This window comes from Aspergillus glaucus (genome assembly GCF_001890805.1).
Source record: "Aspergillus glaucus CBS 516.65 unplaced genomic scaffold ASPGLscaffold_14, whole genome shotgun sequence".
Classification (NCBI taxonomy): domain Eukaryota; kingdom Fungi; phylum Ascomycota; class Eurotiomycetes; order Eurotiales; family Aspergillaceae; genus Aspergillus; species Aspergillus glaucus.
The window spans coordinates 63,486-80,368 of NW_019170466.1; the positions used below are offsets into that span (position 1 = coordinate 63,486).

Genomic DNA, 16,883 nt, shown 5'->3' on the forward strand with positions numbered 1-16,883 from the left:
AGGTGGATGAGGTCAGTATACACACCACTGGAACATCAAATAGATGCGTAGGATATGTCGTGTGGCACCGGCCACTTCAATGTGACCGTCATTTTTCTACCCCGGATGCCAGAAGTCTGGTAACGTTGATCCAATCGTCACCAAGATAATGGCACACGCACTGCATTTGCCTCATACCTTTTTGGAGAATTAACTCAAGCATCATGCCATTATCATTGACATTCAGATTGTGATGATAGAAGCCGGATTTCCTGCGGACCTGGAAAGTACCGGTAGATGTAGCTCCCGATGATCGCGAACTGTTACTCAATCTCTTCCCTTCTCAGAACATTCCAATAGCAAATGGGAATATATGTGCCGCTTCAAAATCCGCACACTCTGCGTGTCTGCCCAAGCTCTGGCATCGGAGCACACGACGGGATCCCTGAAAGGAATGTTATCCTTTCCATTAGATGTGGTGGCTTCGCTCTAGAAAACCATAACTTGTATCTCGTAGTCCGGCGGAAGTTACTTTGAGATGTACGGCTCGCCACCGATTCAGACAAACGGGGTCTCATTTTGCTTCTATTGCATGTCAGGTGCTTTCACAGGCACAACAAATCTTCTCCTAGTGATAGTGTAACTCGAGCTTGTTTTGTCGTCGCCTCATTTGAGGTAGACGATGCATCGTTTGTCATTCTGTACCAGCGTCCTCCGCTAGATCTTGCTCGTATCGGGGCTTCGATTGGAGCACTGAAATGCCGTTGGAAGAATCCTGTGTACTCTTCGTCAATCAAAGCAGCGTTCAATCCGATTCATCCAATACAGGCCATTTCAGGATTACTTTGGCGTGAAGTTGTCTCGAGTGTCTTCGGTTGATTTTGGGAGGTCCCATACGGCCTAATTGGTCCGTTCGCAAGAATGAATCCACGAAACCGAGCATATGCGCCGTGTATTCGACTTATTAGTATAGTGGCACAGGTATGTCCCAGGACCTGTCGCTCTTGTGGCTCTTATCTTCCGAATGTCATTTAACTCTCAAGAAGTTGCGCTTTTGATTTTCCTGCATCTGGTCTTCGATATTGCATTTGCATCCTGTATGGTATGAGCAACTTGTACCGTAGAAACGACAAGTACGACAAATTAGTTCACGTCTCTCATCCGGAAAGCAACTTTGTCAGCTGTTCTTGATTTTATCTCAACGATTGTCGTCACAGCTATGGAGGCCCTTCCCAGTTGCTCCTTGATGAAATCGTCTTTGATTCATCCACTATATCCACTGTGATTGTATGCGGGACTATGAAGCATGTTTCTGTCACATAATCCCTTTTCGCACAAGCAGAACCCCTTCCAGGGCTGCACCTCTCTCGAAAACATCGACTAGCTTTTTTTTCTTGGACAGGTCATAGGGCTCTGAGAGGATTATGGCACTCGCAACGGTTTTGGGGCCGATTCCGCGAAGGGGGCCGCAAGAGCAAGCGCAATCACTGCCTGCTCTCCCATCGACCGAGATCGAGCCAAAGGGTCGCCATTTGCTGTTCGGCGGTCTGTATCTCGATTGCTTAGTTGGTGTGTGTCACATAAAGTCGTCAACGGACGGTTAGTCCGGCGAAGTGGTTTTGTGATCAAGTCGCATGAGGATGCGATGTCTGATGACATCTTTCAGGTCCTCAAGTCAGTCAATTTTACCATTCGCTTCACTCCGATATGAGTGATTTCTTCCAAAGCCACCGCTAGAGTAAGTCATACATGCCCCCGGCTCCGACATAGCCGTACCATCCACTATTCATGTTTCAACAGCACAACTCGATATGAAATATGAGGTATTTTCCAACGTTCCCCAGGTACAGTACACCATATCCCTGGGCAAGGCTTAGCAGTCCAATGTAACATCTCACATATCACTGCAGACAAGTGCATGTGCAAGGTCCAGGTCAGTCTGTGCAAGGAGACACAGACGCAGGTGCCGAAAAGAGCCAAGTAAGCCAAGTAAGCCAAGTAAGCCAAGTAAGCCAAGTAAGCCAAGGAGAGCCAAGTGCGAAGCCAAGTTTAGGTGGAGATGAGGTGATATTTGCAATTTGGTAGGAGATTTAAGGTCATTTTGGGTTATTTTGGTAAATGCTGGCAAATGTTAGGTTATTCTGGTGGGAGATGGTGTCATTTAGTGAATGCTACTGTATGAATTGATTGTGTGTTGTAATGCAGAAGTGGTATTAAACAATGCTAATTCAAGTGCAAATGCACAATCCAGAACCCAGAAGTAAAAGAACTTTTTACAATATGCAATATTACCCAGTATCCCAATGCAAATGTAGTATGGTCATTACGGCATCACATAGCCCACCGGAAAGCGCGTGCTCTCCAGAATCGGGTACCCCCATTCCCATCCGTCAAAGTATCCAATCGTTCGTTCGAGGTCGTTCTCGCCCAGCCATGCTTCCAGACTATCTTCGTCGACTGTGACACGAGGACGGGTTGCGAAGACGACGCGCTCCACGATGCCATCGCGGTGCCAGTGCTGTTTCCAGCCGTGGGTTGGTTGTTGCATTGCTGGCATTGTGGGGAGGACGCGTGCTATGTCGGGGACTTCGTATCTGTCTGCGGGGTAGAGGAGAGGACATGGGTCTTTGATGACTTCGACGACGTCCATGAAGGAGGATTTGGAAGCGATGGCGTTATGGGCGAGGAGGTTGCGGCGGGATTCATAGGTTGGTTGTTTGAGGGCTTTGTAGAGGAAGCAGGGACCAAGGGAGACAAGGTGGTTGCAGTAGTCGCTGTAGCTGTAGTTTGCTGCTGAAGTTAGTATCATACAAAGTACTGCGTCTAGTGAAGAAACTTACCAGGCTCATCCTCTCTCTCACTAGGATACAAGTCCATCATCTCTGCCGGCAACGAATTAGGCCTGAGAGCCTTCCAACGCGGATCAGAGCGCGGAAACTCGCACGCAATCTCATCAAACATCCCCTGGTATTGATCCCTAGCAAACATCCAAACGGATCCAAACTCCTCAACTTCCCATGGCGCCATCGTACCAAAGAACAGATTCCAGATCTCATTCGTGGTAAAATTGCGGTACCAGGTCGACGACTTGCGGAAACGCTGAGACCCCGTCTCGTTCTCCGGCACCCATTCCCTCGCTCCGACGATATTATAGTATGTTTGTAGTCGACACAACGCGCGAAGAATCCGAGCCCGCTCCGTCTCCGTCAGCTGCAAAGGCAAACACTGCTGTTTCCAGGTATCCTGGTCCATCCATGGCGGACACGGTGCACGACGACAGTACGCCTGGACAATGGTATCGAGCTTGTAGTACATATGCAGCAACTTGATGCTCTCCTCGATGCTAACCGGAGCACCAGCGAAGGGGTCTTTGCGGGAGAGTTCGAGCTCCCGGTGTCGCCGGCGACGGTCCAGGAGGGAGATGATCTTCTGCTTGTTGGCGGAGACATCTGCGTAGAGGCCTTCTGAGCGGATAGCTGCGACAGGCTCGGCCAGGTCTACGAGGCCATAATGGCAACGAACCAGGTCGTGGAGCAGAGCTCTTCGGGCGAGGAGGTAGGTGTGATGGTAGGTAGGGGAGGCAAGGACGGCATTGTGTAGAGACTGCTTGTCAAGGGCACGGAGGATGAGGATGCGCAGCTCTGTGGGTAATGATTCGAGAGACATGGTGGTGGAGGATAGATAGATAGATCTATGTACAGATATCATAACAAACGAGAGTAACTGGTATAAGAGGTAACGTGACCATAGTAGGCTGGTTGATAGCTCTAACCCAAAATGGCTGGGGAGCCAAACAATTAAGTACTCAACGAACATTCGGCAGTATGGCGCAACACCGCCCTGTGATTGGTCCACCGCCAGCCCTGTTGATCCGCGGACCCCCGGATCCACATCCAGCGCCAGTTAGGTAATCCGGGCGGTCAGCCACGGCACTAGTCATGTCTGGAACCTTCACTGGTCCACTTGTTACTTAATGATGGGGTAACAGAAACCCTGCATTGGTGGCCAGTGATGTCACGCTTTGAGGTCATCCTTGGCGTTAGTCACCGCTGCAGATATTGTATGAGTGATTTTATGCTTTTATTCCCCTTTAAAGTAGTACAATTATGCAGAATATGCAGACCGCTAGATCACGCAATTAAAGATTTTAAGAAAAGGGGTGATCACGTTACCGGTTCCTGGATCTTGGCCGGATGGTTGCTGGATGGTTACCGGATGGTCGAGTCAACTATTCACTGACACGATTGACCGTCAGGATGGCGTAGAGAATGTACTATGTGTACAAGTACTATGTATAGGCAGGGGTCACGGGATAGACACGTGGTATGTCTCTCCGTGGATAACCGCAGCCAGCATTCCAATGAAGTGTCCATAGTACATATTTGTATAATTTCTGTATGCAGCCTCGGTTAAAATACCCGCGGGAAGATCTCGATAACGCTCCCGTTTTGCGGGGTAGTACGGGGTAGCTACTCATACAGCAGTCTTCATTGGCGCTCAAACGCAGCAGCAGCAGCAGCAGCATCGACAATCTGCTCCTTTCGAGAGTCAAAGCTCTTACCCCAAAGAGAAAGAGTATCCAGACTCTGATTTTGGGTCATGTGTTGGCAATTGAGTTCTTGGCGTGGATCATAATACATTAAAATACATTAATTAATCCCTCAGATCCTCATGTGACTATCCACCTGGGGCTAGTTTCAAACATTATTATGACTGCTGACTCCATACCACCTGTAAATTCTCCACCGTGGACCCCGTCACCCAGCCCAGGTCTGCCTCCACGCCTCGTAACAAATCAACAATGACCTGCCTTGTTTCTGGTGTCTCAAAACATTGCCCCACAGCAAACAGCAACGGAACCATGTAAATACGCACCTCGCCATGTGGCCGACTCAACGCAATCCCACATATCTCCCGACATCGGTAGTCCACCTCCTTGGTCACCTCCCGCAACGACGCAAGCCGGTCAAACGCCGTACCGGGTGCACTCATGACATCCGGTGGCCGGTTTAGTAACAGCCCCAGCCGCCCAAAGTGATAATGCTGCATTGCCGCGGCGCAAGACGTCAAACTAAAGAAGATCTCCGGGAACGGGAAGTAGCTGATCTCCGACAGATTTGACATATCCCGTGGCCTTTCGATGCGCAGGCTTGGCCGGAATGTCTCGGGGATTTTCTCGAACCAGCTTTGGAACTCGAAGCAGAGATTTAGCCACGTCGTTGTTGAGGGCTGGACATGCTCGTCAGACTCGGTCCATTGGGCGAGCTGGGAGCGGCGGTAATCTGCCAAGAAATTGACCATTTTGTTCATGAGCCAGATTAGTGTGTTGGCTGCCAAGTCTTCTTGGGTGAGATGGAGGGTGTCATCGAGTGGTTCCAGCTCGTTGGCCCGGATTCCGGCAGTCTTCCATAGTGATAGATTACTATGCTTGAAATGTGTTGGGATGCGGTTAAAGTACGATGCTAGGTAGTCCTGGCGGGCGAAGTTCCAAAATGCAGCTCTCTCGCCTTGCGAGAACGTTGGGGGCAATGCGGGCGAAGTCGTATGTAACTGGAGTAGCAAATCAAACAAAGATTCGATACCAGCAAGGTGCCTATAATCTGTTAGTCTCCACAGAATAACGCATATAATACCGAAACGCACGTTTGCCAGTCGTCCCCAGGCACATCCAAGAGTCGATACACGGTAAGAATTACACAGGTGGCCAGCAGCCCTTCAACATCGCGTAAGAAAGTATCTGAATCGGATATATCCATGCGCGCGAACCCTGGTTGCTGACCCAAGTACCCATTAACCATCTCAATGGGAGATTCCAAAATCGCAGAGCTGGACGGTGCGGCATAGCTGACGGTGATTGAATGTCTCATGTAGGCAAATGCAAGGTAATAATAATTTGCTCCTTTGAGAGTCCAATCTGTCTGTGCTGCATTCGGGTAGATCTCCATGGTTGCTGGGCTTGTGAATATCCCTCCAGCCGCGGGTCTCTGTCCTTTCATTTTACCCAGATGCTTTGCCGCAAGAGCTGCCATGGAATACTTCAAGAAGTATTTGTTGAGTGCACGAATGGGTGCGTAGACAGTGAAGAATTTGGATGAATCCGATAAGTCCAGCCTAAAATGCCGTTAACAGAGTATCGCGCGAACACAAAGCATTTTAACATACCAAGGACCCAGGTACTCCGAGAAGTATCTGGTAAGAAACGCAACCTCGTGTTCCGTTCCTGTCATGAGCTCAGAAAATACGTCGCTGAATTCTTCCGCATCGTTCTGAGTCGAATTCTCATGCATTTCTGAACTTGGACCGCGATGTGCCTGGCTGAAGTCTGTATCCGGAGTGTTTGAAGGATGAGAGGACCCACTAGTGGGCAAATTCGGGTTTTCAAGCAGGCTCCTCGCATTAAGCTCTTGCCCAGCAGGAGAGAAGTCTGTGTTCAGGATACTTTGATCGATGTTTGGAATATTCACAGCTGGACGGCTGGGCATAACTGCTACCCCAGTTTGGATTTGGGGATCTTGCACGATTCCCTGTCTTGACGCATCGGGAGTGCCCTGTGCCCCTTGTGAGGCATCCGAGTCACGGCCCTCGTCCCGGTGCACTTCAGTCACCGGGGTTATTGTCTGTAGATCATTTCCGTGTTGGTCGACTGGCATCTGTTCCTGTATTGGGTTTTCTGCTGGGACATCGTTTTCCTATTGCCATTAGACAAGCCCGGAATATTTTTCCGTTCAAGATAACTCACTTTATGGGCGCCGGATCTTGGATGATATTCTTGATATGGAGCATATCGACGCCTTATCGTAGCACCTTGGTCAATGAATTTGCGTGTCTGGACATAGCCCGGGCATTCTACGCCCGCATTGACGCAGCGCTGACAGCTTGGACGAGCTTCATCACACTAGTCTTGTCAGTACAGTCCTTAGATATAATGAAGTGAGACTAACCTTGAGATGCCTCTTCTTACATCGCTCGCATGCTTTATTCGAAGGCACTCCTGGCATCCTCCTGGGTGATAAACAAACCGATCGACAATGACGTTGAGGTTATGGAGGGGTATATCCACTGCTGTTGTCAACGCCAGAGACCATCATTCCACTCAACCACTTTCAGACATTGAACTGTCAAACTGTCAAAAGACCAAGACCTTCGGGAATGAAAAAAGAAGAAACCAGAAAATGCGATGTTGCCCTGTCTGGACGTCCTTGGCGTCGATCACGGGATCGAGGTCACGGGACTTGCTAGCTTCGGAGTAATCTCGGCTGTCACTTCGGTTGCCGTTTCTTTACTTCTTCCGCCATCATCGATCATGTCTTAAGACATTATTGAGCGAAATGCTTCGAACTCCTACCGATCTTAATCTTAATATTAATGTCCCCGGTCATGCAGGCCGGGGTAGATTGTTGGACAACCCGACAAGACTGGCGACGTCAAGATTAACGTCTGCGGATCCAGCACATGCTTTGACACTTTCAGAGACAGATCGGAGTAACATCTACTACGAATGGATCAGTTAGTCACCTATCTTAGTATTCTTGCAGGTACTTGTTTGTTAACGTACTTGCAGGGGCTGGAAAACCTCATAACCTAGTCTGTTCACAATGCCGGGTGCCAGGCCAGTTACTGTTCTGCGAGACATGCTGTAGATCCTACCATACAGGATGTCTTCCATCGAGCGAATTCACTGCATTCCCAGGGAACTTCCACTGTCCTTCGTGTAGAGACAAGAGCTGGGATCGTCTTCCACCTCAATTCTCAAGACGGTCATCACCGAATGTTTCCCGAAGCACGACTCCTTCGGGCAGGGATAGGAGCAGGTGGAATAGTCCTTCGCGGCTGGCCAAGGCTAGTGATCACATATCTCCAACGGCATCCGGAACCCCCTTGACTCGTTTTCCTGGCTCGTCAGGCCATACTTCCCCAATGGAATGGCAGGGTGCGCACAGTGCGGGGCAACAATCCGATAATCTATCTCGGGCTCTATCTCAGGCTCGATCCTTTCTTATCGAGAACGGTGCGGCCTCCCAAGAGCATAATCCAATGATTCTGTATCGAATAGCGGATATGATGGAGCAGCTTGAATCTCAGCAACGTCTGCTACAGGAGATGCAAGAATTGAAGGAAGAGAATATGCGTCTGCACCAAGTCAACAGAGAACTCAGAGTTCATGCACACTCGAGATCACCGCATGAATCTGCAGTCAATTCTCCAATGCCAAATATACCAAGACCGGCAGCAGATACGAGTGGGAAGTCATGGGATCGGATTGTAATGGACTTGCTTTAGCCCCTATATTGGGGTCTACCATCTTACCATACGACCGTACTCGCGATGAATCGTTAATCATCACAAGATACCACTATCGAGGTGTATCTACCTCTTTCATAACGTTATTGTTTAATTTTCATAATCAATGTTCGCAACTTGGGGTATATTATTCTATTCTAATCTAATCTCTATGACCAGCATGGGTCCGTTGAAAATGCATATCAAAAACACAACCAGATACTGGTAATCACCACTCCACACGGTCATCATACACTAACTGTACATCACATCTCTCGTCTCCTTTCCACACTCGACCCGGGTCGTTCGATAACGCCACCGCTTTGCGCAGGTCCGATATCATTCCCGGAGGCCCACTGGCCATCACTCTCGTCGGTCCTGCAACTGTCCTAGAGACGAAGTTGGACAGAATTGGCGCAAGGTTAGGGTGTGCTGTGTAGGAATTCTTGATATGCTGGACCATGAATGGCTGGTCATCTTCGTTCGGAGACGGTTGCCCGCAGCAAGAATTCTCAACGGTCTTGTCAGAGAATCCTTTGTCGATCGGGTTGGCGTCAGGAGATCCAGATGATGTATCATCACTTTCTGGCGAGAGTTCCTCTCGAGTGACGAAAATGCGAATGCGCAATGAGGGGAACATTTCCGCAGCTTCGCGCAAAGTGTCAAGTTCCGTGCTGATCCATTGCATATCCGCCTTCCGTCGAATAACCCAAACAAGCTCCGTCAGCCCTTTTCTGCAACAGTATTGGTTGCTTGTCGCCAGCGACATTAACACCGGAAGAATAAATGTTATCCCCGTGCCGCCAGCGACACAAAAGAGATTGATGTCGTCTGTTCGGATCAGCTCAGTGTCAACTATAGACTGTCCGTACGGGCCCGAGAGAAGAACCTCTGTGGTTCTTGCTCCGTCCAGTGACGATCCTGATTCCGTCTGGGTCTCGCGGGCAATTCTTGCCAGGTCCTTTGTCAGGCCCTTCTTCGCTCTGATGATGTACGAATGCGACTGGCCCTGGTCCTGCGGATTCGGTACCGGAACGCTGCTTGGTGTCATCGGGTGCGACTGCCAGACACTAAGCTCGGGGAAACATAAATAGAAATGCTGACCGATGTCCCATAATGGATAATCATGCTGGAAATCCAAACGGACCACATCTCCATCCTGACCGTTAGGAAAAGAAGTCATCTTGGCCTTGGGGACCAGAACACTGCCGCATAACGAATAATTCGACCCCGCACTACCCGCACAATGCACAACGAAAACACGCACGAATCGTACAGTCCTGTCCAACATCCAGACGATAAGCGACGCAATCATCCAACATCTCAGCTTGTCCCAGTGTCCCCAGCAAGTCCCAACGTATACCATGGCGATCACATAATGCGATTTCCGGAAGAACTCATACCCAGTCAATCTGATACACCATTTTGTGCTATGGAGCACAAGAAAAGTAATGCATATCATCGCGACAATCCCAGAGATAATGTACTGCTGCGATATGAACTCGTTCCATTTTTGCGGCTGCGGCTGATACAGACGACCCTCCACGACGGTCCAGCCAATCGTGTGCAAAGCGGACTGGATATAGATAATCCATCCTAGCCAGCGATGCAGGAAGTTAAAGTGGTGGTATGGGATGCCGGTAATCAAGGAGAGCAGTGACTCCCTGCTGCTGAGAAGAAGAGATAGCGGCGTCAATGCGTATGCCATGACTCCGATCCGATCAGCCCAGGGACCCAGTCCGGCTCGTGTCATCTTCAGGTTTGTTCCTTCGATGGGGCTGTACCATGTTTTGTATGTGATTCCGACGAAGGTGAAGATGGTGAGGTATCCGCTTAGGATAACGAGGACGAGGATGTTGAGTCGGGTCGTGTGTCCGAACACGGGTGTCAGCGATTCCGAAAGGAGATAGCGATTCGATATAGCGATAACAGTTCTCCAAACGCGATACACCGTGCCTTGTCGCTCGTTCGGCTGCTCGACTTCCTTGGTCCCGGCACCGGTATTTCGACGCGAAACCGGAAAATAATGAACCATGGCGCAAAACAAAAGAACACCCCCAATAACCGCCCAAAGAATAGCGCTATAAATCATCGACAAATCATGCCCCCCATACACAGCATCCAAATACGCGCAATTGCCCGGGTCACTCGTGCACGGCAATTCCCGAGTGAAATAGCCCCAGTGGTGCCGCATAACACCATCACCGGAGCCGCTGCTGCCATGGCGGGGAGAGAGCATTGCGAGAATATGGACTGAACCAGGAATTCCAGAAGTCTCGCACCCGCGACGCACCCGCTTGGATATATAAGGACTTCGGTTATATCACCGGTGGATGCCAAGCAGGTTGCCAAGAGGCCGGCGGCGGAGCGGGACCACACCGGTAGAATCTCGGGCCCACCGGAGCTGTTCTGGACAATGTTTTATGTGAGAGATTAAGAAATGCATCATGTTGATTGGGTTGTGTCTATCTAATGCCCGTGATAATTGCTCAATTTGGACCAATGGCCAGTCTGATTTAAGTGAAATCTCCCGGATGCAGAATTATATCTGATGCACGTCATCTCCGCGATCAACCCTAATCAGCTCAAACACGCTCAGGATCCACTCTGTCTAAAACGCACTGATTTTAGCTTCTGGATTGGGTATTTGTCCAACTGACACCATGCCGACTCGCGGACGCCATCGCTCGGTACGGATTCGAGACAGTCTGGGAGGGTTATAAATGGCTTTGATAGCCTTGCTCATTGAGCGAGGCTGAGTTCGGGGAACTAGATAGAAGATGGAATGAAATTGAGATGCTGCTCCATAATCCTCTATTCTTCTTATCGTTCGGCTCATGATGTGGCATAAGTCCATAACCGCTTGAGGTTAGATAGTGTGCTGTGTATACAGACCCTAGAAAAGTGTCATGGAAAAGGAAGAAGAGAAGGGAGGGAGGAGGTAAAGAATGAAAAAAGATTTCCGATGCTGCAAAACATTGAAAAAGATGCATCGGAATTCCGGGTGCAGAAAAAAAGCTCAAAAAAATGGTCCCGACGAGGGTCGAACTCGCGACCTTGGCGTTATTAGCACCACGCTCTAACCGACTGAGCTACAGGACCTGTTCCTTGAATGACTTACCGCTTTAGTGTTATAACAGCTACGACTATACTATAGATGTGGTTTTTGAAATTGAAAGTTCATCCCGATTCATATTCTTCATTCTATTCATGTTATTTGTGTATCGATGAAATGATTTATGGTATAAAGCATGACAAAGACAGCAGAGATAAATGGGCGCAAATGTTTTTATTCCATTTTAGTCAAGCATTGCCGCAAAGGCGATATCGAACGCTCTGTTTAAATATATATTTTCGACTGTTAATCCTGCGACAAAATGCCCACGCAGCAGATATAATTACCCCCACCCAACCTCCAGACCACTGAGTCCAGAAATCAACTAAAAACAGACCAAGCCTGCACACCCCCCATAGCAGCAACCACTGCCCCAGTCGCGTAAACCCCATTCTTCGCGTACCACCCGGAGCTAACCCACATAATCCCCGTCATCAAACCCGCAATAACCCTGTTCAGTGGGATATCCAGCAAGGCCGGGTTTTCGGCCCAGGTGTAGTTAATCAATGCTATTGCCGTTAGTGACTATCTATCCATAGAAAGGACTGGGAAGGAGGCGAAGTACCATTCATGACGAAGAAAAGAGAACCCTGGTACCAGCCGATTGTCCCGCAGGTGTAGGCTAGACGGGGGAGTTGGCGGAATTGGGGGAGGGTTTGCCAGTCTTTGGCGTTGAGCTGATATTGTTAGACTGGGGTAATAGGTCCGGTGGATAGGGGCTTGCGGCTTACTGTGTGGCCGAGGGCGATGGCGAGCCAGCCTGCGGCTGTGGCCTTGAGGGGATTGAGGGACATTATGCTTGGAACAACAAATTTTGAAAAAGAGGATGGTTATACGGAGTACTGTAGGTAAGATAGAAGAAAGACTGACGTTGCAATTGAAGTTGATTAGACTACCGTGGATTTAAATACCGAGGTTCGGGTAGATTGCCTAATCGGGATGGCAGATGCAGTTATTTTCCCTTGTACCCCTCGATCATCACCTTGATAACACTTTCTTTCCCCTGCCGCACGAGCTCGAATGCATCCTCCGCCTGCTCAAATGCATACCGATTGGTCACCAGTCTCTTCACATCGACCTTTCCGCTGGCGATCAGGTCCACGGCAGTGGGGTAGCAGCCCGTAGTATAACGGATGGAACCACGGATAGTGAGGTCCCTGATACACGCCGTGGTTATAGGAAACACGACATTCTAGAACACGGTTAGCCTCCATATAGACATAGAGAATTGGGGTACCTACCTCCTTCCCCATCCCAGCCTGCACATACATCCCACCCTTCCTACATAACTGAATCCCCGTCTGAATACAACTCTGTGCCCCCGTCGCTTCAAGCACGACATCCGGGCCATCGCCCAGTCCAAACTGTTCTTTGATAATGCGTGCTACCTTCTCACTCCACTCACACTCATCCACACCTTCCGGTTTACTCGGCGGCAGAAACACATCATCTACCCCAAAGGACTTTGCGAATTCCAGTCGCGATGGACTGATATCAATTCCGACAACCTTCTTCGCTGCATATGCCTTGCATAACTTCTGGCAGAGAAGCCCGATAGGTCCGCACCCGAAAACCACGACTGTCTGGTTAGGGCGTACGTTTCCAACCTTTGTGATTTGCGCGGCTACAGCGACCGGTTCGACGAGCGCGCCTTCTTCTAGGCCCATGTGCGCAGGGATTGGGTAGCAAAAGTCGGACTGCGTGATGTAGTATTTTGACAGTGTACCGTCATGCGGTGGTGTTGCGGCGAAGACGGTATCGGGGCAGAGGTTGTACGAGCCGGAGCGGCAGTAGTTGCAGCTGTCACTTCTTAGAACTTGTTTCTGGGATTGGGGGAGGGAGGGCATACCGTCTACATGGAACCCCAGGCTCAATGGCTACCCGGTCACCGACTTTGAGGTTCTTCACGGCCGGACCGACTTCGACGACTGTGCCGGAGCTTTCGTGGCCGAGGACGATGGGAGATTCAAGAATGAAGTCTGTTACCATCAGCATTGTTTCGTTTTAGGTATAGGTAGGGTAGGTGTCGAAGACCTCCGATTCTCCCCCGTTGCCAGTAATGAACATCACTACCGCAGATGCCTGTTTGAGCGATTTGCACGCGAACATCATATGGGTCTCTGAGCGTAGGTACTGGCCGGTCCTCGAAGGTAACGTCTTTGACGGCACGGAGGACGAAGGAGGGATTTGTTTCCTGATAATTCAGCTTAGCGGTGATTAAACAGCAGTGAATTGGGCTACATACAGTCATGTTTGCTCGAACGACTCATACTGTAGAAAAGAGAGCTTGAATTTAAATACCCGTGGTATGCCACTCGATCTCCTACCCCGCCAACTAAAATGCAAGAAGATATCATACACCATGCACAATGTATCACCCCGGACATCCGTCTCCGTCCGGAGCACCCACTCCGCCCCCTCTATCCAATACAACAAATACAACTACCGACAAGTATACCCCCCATCAACCACAAAATCCGCCCCCGTAGTAAACGAACTAGCATCACTTGCTAAATACAAATACACGCCCTTCAACTCTCTCGGATCCGCATCCCGCCTCAGCGGCGTCAAACTATACCACTCCTCCTTCATCGCACCCGGACAATCGCCGCTGATAGCTGTATCAATGTACCCCGGGCTGACGCTGTTTACACGCGCGAAGGGGGCGAATTCTACGGCGAGGGATTTGGAGAGGTGGATTATCCCGGCTTTGCAGGCGTTGTAGCAGGCCTGCTTTGTTAGTTTGCGTGGATTTTAGGAGTGAAAGAGGTGGTACCTGTTGCTGTGGTACGTTGACGGCATGTCCCGACATGGACGCAGTAAAGATAATGTTTCCGGATTGTTGCTTGCGGAAGATTTCACCCGCTACTCGGGCGCAGTAGTATGCGCCTGAGAAATCAACATCCACCACGCGATGCCAGTCCTCGAGATGGTCGTCGAGACCTCCGGCTTTGGAGGGGATACCGGCATTGGCGACCATGACATCGAGACGGCCGAAATCGTCAACGACAGCGTCAGTAGTAGATTTCACCTGTGTATACCGTTAACTCCATGCATAGAACCTAGTAAAGTAACATACCTGATTAAAGTCTTGCACATCACACCGGTACGCCTTAGCCGTAACCCCAAAGTCCCGCGCGATAGTAGCAGCCAGGTCTTCGGCCTGCGTGGACTGGTTATACCACAGGGCTACATTGGCGCCGGCTTCAGCTAGCCCCCGAGCAACCTGGTATCCGATTCCTCCTGAGCCGCCGGTGATAATAACCACGCGGTCGCGCATGTTGAACATCTCGAAGATGCTGTCGGAGACGGGGGGATTGGTACGGCGTATGGTAGTCATTGTTTTGGATATAATTATTTGTTGATCTGGTATACTCGTGATTGTCAGGCATTTTCTGGTTCTACTTATAGTTTACCATCCTATCACAAAGAGCGTGTGGAAGCGGACGATTTCTTCCGTCCGGACAACGGACAACCCCCTCCATGCTCAAACCATCAAAACGAGCATCCCGGCAAGTCCGTGCCATATCATGTCATATTCTCAACAAAGATGACGCTAACCCCCGCATCCGCACGAATCCCCACGGGGTAAAGGCTCCACCATATATACTGCTTATTTCTCCGACATGCATAGTGACTTGTGCATGGTGTAACATTGAACGGAGTCACCATGAAAGATCAAGATATCGTCGGCGAGGCGCTTGCCTCTGTTCTACCACAGTACAATAAGATTTGGTTTCGGGTTCCGCATTTACTGCAATTGAATTTGATTTTGATAATTCCGTTGCTGTCTTCTGCGGTTGCTGGATATGATGGTACCTCTCCTTCCTGACTTCCCAGAATGCTAGCTAACAAAGCAGGATCATTAATGAATGGTCTCCAATCGATAACTCAATGGCAGAACTACTTTGGTAATCCATCCGGCGAGATCCTGGGTGTTGTTAATGCAGCGCAATCCATTGGGAGTGTTCTCTCTCTTCCTGTTGTCGGGGTTCTATCTGATAAGATCGGTCGACGGTGGACGTTGTTGTCGGGGGCTGTTACCATTGTCATTGCTTCGGCAATCCAAGCGGCATCGGTGCAGTATGGGATGTTTGTGTTTTCGAGGTAAGTCTCTCATGAGCATTCATGGGCCTGGCTGATCATAGGCAGGGTACTCGTAGGAATCGGCTCAATGCTAGTCGTCCAGCCCTCACCAATGCTCATCACGGAACTAGCATATCCGACGCATCGAGGGAAATACACCAGGTATTCTATCTTTCCACCCCACAAATCGAGAATCCCTGAGCTAATGAGCAGCGCCTTCTGGACAATGTACTACCTCGGCGCAATAGTCGCCTCCTGGACATCCTACGGCACCCAGAAACATCTAACCGACGATTGGACATGGCGCATTCCCTCGATTGTGCAAGCTGGGTTTCCTATTATCCAGATTGCGCTTTTTTGGTTCCTGCCTGAGTCTCCGCGGTACATCCACTATACCACTTGAAGTAAAGAAGGCTAGCTAATTATTAGATGGCTCATCGCAAATGGTTATACCCAGCAGGCAGAACAGTTACTCGCTCGCTTTCACACGGCTGGTGATATCTCACATCCGTTAATTCAATTTGAAATGGCCGAAATCGCCCAGACGATTGAAATCGAGCATTCAGCATCCACAATGCGCTGGACGGCACTTGTTGATACACCCGGGAATCGCAAACGGACGTTCATCGCTGTGTGTGTTGGGACGTTTGCGCAGTGGAATGTGAGTCCCCCCACCATCATAGTCGTAAACAAGTTCGAAACTAACAAGTGTAGGGCGTCGCCGTGGTCTCATACTACCTAACCCTCGTCCTCGACACCATCGGAATTACAGACCCTGACACACAAACCCTCATAAACGGCCTATTACAAGTATTCAACTTCGTCGCCGCCGGAAGCGCCGCACTCCTCGTCGACAGAATAGGCCGTCGTCCGCTCTTCCTCTGGTCCGCGCTGGGCATGCTAATCTCCTTCATTATCTGGGCAGCCTGTTCAGCTATTGTCAACGGGGACGATGGCAACCAAGCCGTAGGCCGCGCTGTCATCGCATTCGTATTCATATTCTACTTCCACTACGACATCGCGTACACGCCGTTACTCCTCGGCTATCCAACTGAGATATTCCCCTACTCGATCCGGAGTAAAGGCGTGACGGTGGAATTATTAGCTGTGTATTCATCGTTGATTATATTGGCGTTTGTAAATCCGATTGCGTTGGATCGAATTGGATGGCGGTATTATATCTTTTTCTGCTGTTTTGATGTGCTTGTGCTTGTTGTTACTTGGTTTTGTTTCCCGGAGACGAAGGGGCATTCGCTGGAGGAGATTGCGGAGGTTTTTGATGGGACGGGGGATGAGGTTGATGAGGAGAAAGTTGGGAAGAGGGGGGTTGAGCATGCTGAGTATGTTGATTGATTTGTTTATAGTATGTTTTTGTTTAGTACCTGTATAGTTTTAATGACCACATGATCCAATACGAAGGTTG

General features: G+C 49.7%; 9 protein-coding genes and 1 non-coding gene across 10 annotated transcripts; 3 read left to right on the forward strand and 7 right to left on the reverse strand.

Annotated features, from left to right (window-relative positions):
- Positions 1-2,135: 2,135 nt before the first annotated feature.
- Positions 2,136-3,744, reverse strand: ASPGLDRAFT_48720 (uncharacterized protein). The gene is made up of 2 exons (XM_022546959.1): positions 2,820-3,744; positions 2,136-2,769 (listed from the first exon to the last, which is right to left on the reverse strand). Exons 1-2 carry the CDS (start codon positions 3,643-3,645, stop codon positions 2,303-2,305), a joined length of 1,293 nt encoding a protein of 430 aa, XP_022399318.1. The 5' UTR covers positions 3,646-3,744; the 3' UTR covers positions 2,136-2,302.
- A 392-nt stretch (positions 3,745-4,136) lies between these two features.
- ASPGLDRAFT_480881 (uncharacterized protein) lies at positions 4,137-4,405 on the forward strand. Its single transcript, XM_022546822.1, has one exon. It carries the CDS (start codon positions 4,184-4,186, stop codon positions 4,352-4,354), a length of 171 nt encoding a protein of 56 aa, XP_022399319.1. The 5' UTR covers positions 4,137-4,183; the 3' UTR covers positions 4,355-4,405.
- Positions 4,406-4,457: 52 nt separating this feature from the next.
- Positions 4,458-7,124, reverse strand: ASPGLDRAFT_59054 (Zn(II)2Cys6 transcription factor domain-containing protein). Its single transcript, XM_022548355.1, has 5 exons — positions 6,921-7,124; positions 6,719-6,874; positions 6,142-6,668; positions 5,623-6,090; positions 4,458-5,572 (listed from the first exon to the last, which is right to left on the reverse strand). The coding sequence occupies exons 1-5, from the start codon at positions 6,975-6,977 to the stop codon at positions 4,687-4,689; spliced, it is 2,094 nt and encodes a 697-aa protein (XP_022399320.1). The 5' UTR covers positions 6,978-7,124; the 3' UTR covers positions 4,458-4,686.
- A 47-nt stretch (positions 7,125-7,171) lies between these two features.
- ASPGLDRAFT_480924 (PHD finger protein) lies at positions 7,172-8,374 on the forward strand. Its single transcript, XM_022546825.1, has 2 exons — positions 7,172-7,485; positions 7,541-8,374. Exons 1-2 carry the CDS (start codon positions 7,308-7,310, stop codon positions 8,257-8,259), a joined length of 897 nt encoding a protein of 298 aa, XP_022399321.1. The 5' UTR covers positions 7,172-7,307; the 3' UTR covers positions 8,260-8,374.
- On the reverse strand, positions 8,374-10,737 carry ASPGLDRAFT_480884 (ferric reductase family protein). The gene has a single exon (XM_022546823.1). It carries the CDS (start codon positions 10,496-10,498, stop codon positions 8,489-8,491), a length of 2,010 nt encoding a protein of 669 aa, XP_022399322.1. The 5' UTR covers positions 10,499-10,737; the 3' UTR covers positions 8,374-8,488.
- A 550-nt stretch (positions 10,738-11,287) lies between these two features.
- ASPGLDRAFT_t110 lies at positions 11,288-11,361 on the reverse strand. Its single transcript has one exon. It is a non-coding gene; the product is annotated as a tRNA-Ile (tRNA).
- Positions 11,362-11,534: 173 nt separating this feature from the next.
- Positions 11,535-12,227, reverse strand: ASPGLDRAFT_59056 (uncharacterized protein). Its single transcript, XM_022548356.1, has 3 exons — positions 12,106-12,227; positions 11,940-12,051; positions 11,535-11,883 (listed from the first exon to the last, which is right to left on the reverse strand). Exons 1-3 carry the CDS (start codon positions 12,166-12,168, stop codon positions 11,696-11,698), a joined length of 363 nt encoding a protein of 120 aa, XP_022399323.1. The 5' UTR covers positions 12,169-12,227; the 3' UTR covers positions 11,535-11,695.
- Positions 12,228-12,240: 13 nt separating this feature from the next.
- Positions 12,241-13,696, reverse strand: ASPGLDRAFT_48726 (NAD(P)-dependent alcohol dehydrogenase). Its single transcript, XM_022546960.1, has 5 exons — positions 13,620-13,696; positions 13,409-13,568; positions 13,224-13,353; positions 12,616-13,174; positions 12,241-12,566 (listed from the first exon to the last, which is right to left on the reverse strand). Exons 1-5 carry the CDS (start codon positions 13,623-13,625, stop codon positions 12,327-12,329), a joined length of 1,095 nt encoding a protein of 364 aa, XP_022399324.1. The 5' UTR covers positions 13,626-13,696; the 3' UTR covers positions 12,241-12,326.
- An 86-nt stretch (positions 13,697-13,782) lies between these two features.
- Positions 13,783-14,714, reverse strand: ASPGLDRAFT_75273 (uncharacterized protein; the record flags this gene model as incomplete). The annotated part of the gene is made up of 3 exons (XM_022549784.1): positions 13,783-14,104; positions 14,151-14,405; positions 14,454-14,714. 3 exons carry the CDS (start codon positions 14,712-14,714, stop codon positions 13,817-13,819), a joined length of 804 nt encoding a protein of 267 aa, XP_022399325.1. The 3' UTR covers positions 13,783-13,816.
- A 330-nt stretch (positions 14,715-15,044) lies between these two features.
- ASPGLDRAFT_174022 (uncharacterized protein) lies at positions 15,045-16,813 on the forward strand (the record flags this gene model as incomplete). Its single annotated transcript, XM_022542815.1, has 6 exons — positions 15,045-15,189; positions 15,232-15,481; positions 15,527-15,622; positions 15,674-15,841; positions 15,890-16,121; positions 16,175-16,813. The coding sequence occupies 6 exons, from the start codon at positions 15,045-15,047 to the stop codon at positions 16,811-16,813; spliced, it is 1,530 nt and encodes a 509-aa protein (XP_022399326.1).
- Between the last annotated feature and the right edge of the window lie 70 nt (positions 16,814-16,883).

Coding starts and splice junctions, on each gene's coding strand:
- ASPGLDRAFT_48720 (XM_022546959.1), bottom strand. CDS start 3,645: ATGTCTCTCGAATCATTACCCACAGAGCTGCGCATCCTCATCCTCCGT. Junction 2,770..2,819: donor TGAGAGAGAGGATGAGCCTG/GTAAGTTTCTTC, acceptor TAACTTCAGCAG/CAAACTACAGCTACAGCGAC.
- ASPGLDRAFT_480881 (XM_022546822.1), top strand. CDS start 4,184: ATGGTTACCGGATGGTCGAGTCAACTATTCACTGACACGATTGACCGT.
- ASPGLDRAFT_59054 (XM_022548355.1), bottom strand. CDS start 6,977: ATGCCAGGAGTGCCTTCGAATAAAGCATGCGAGCGATGTAAGAAGAGG. Junction 6,669..6,718: donor CAAGATCCGGCGCCCATAAA/GTGAGTTATCTT, acceptor TAATGGCAATAG/GAAAACGATGTCCCAGCAGA. Junction 6,091..6,141: donor TCGGAGTACCTGGGTCCTTG/GTATGTTAAAAT, acceptor ACGGCATTTTAG/GCTGGACTTATCGGATTCAT.
- ASPGLDRAFT_480924 (XM_022546825.1), top strand. CDS start 7,308: ATGCTTCGAACTCCTACCGATCTTAATCTTAATATTAATGTCCCCGGT. Junction 7,486..7,540: donor CATCTACTACGAATGGATCA/GTTAGTCACCTA, acceptor ACGTACTTGCAG/GGGCTGGAAAACCTCATAAC.
- ASPGLDRAFT_480884 (XM_022546823.1), bottom strand. CDS start 10,498: ATGCTCTCTCCCCGCCATGGCAGCAGCGGCTCCGGTGATGGTGTTATG.
- ASPGLDRAFT_59056 (XM_022548356.1), bottom strand. CDS start 12,168: ATGTCCCTCAATCCCCTCAAGGCCACAGCCGCAGGCTGGCTCGCCATC. Junction 12,052..12,105: donor CCATCGCCCTCGGCCACACA/GTAAGCCGCAAG, acceptor TAACAATATCAG/CTCAACGCCAAAGACTGGCA. Junction 11,884..11,939: donor TCTTTTCTTCGTCATGAATG/GTACTTCGCCTC, acceptor TAACGGCAATAG/CATTGATTAACTACACCTGG.
- ASPGLDRAFT_48726 (XM_022546960.1), bottom strand. Junction 13,354..13,408: donor GCAACGGGGGAGAATCGGAG/GTCTTCGACACC, acceptor TGATGGTAACAG/ACTTCATTCTTGAATCTCCC. Junction 12,567..12,615: donor AGGCTGGGATGGGGAAGGAG/GTAGGTACCCCA, acceptor ACCGTGTTCTAG/AATGTCGTGTTTCCTATAAC.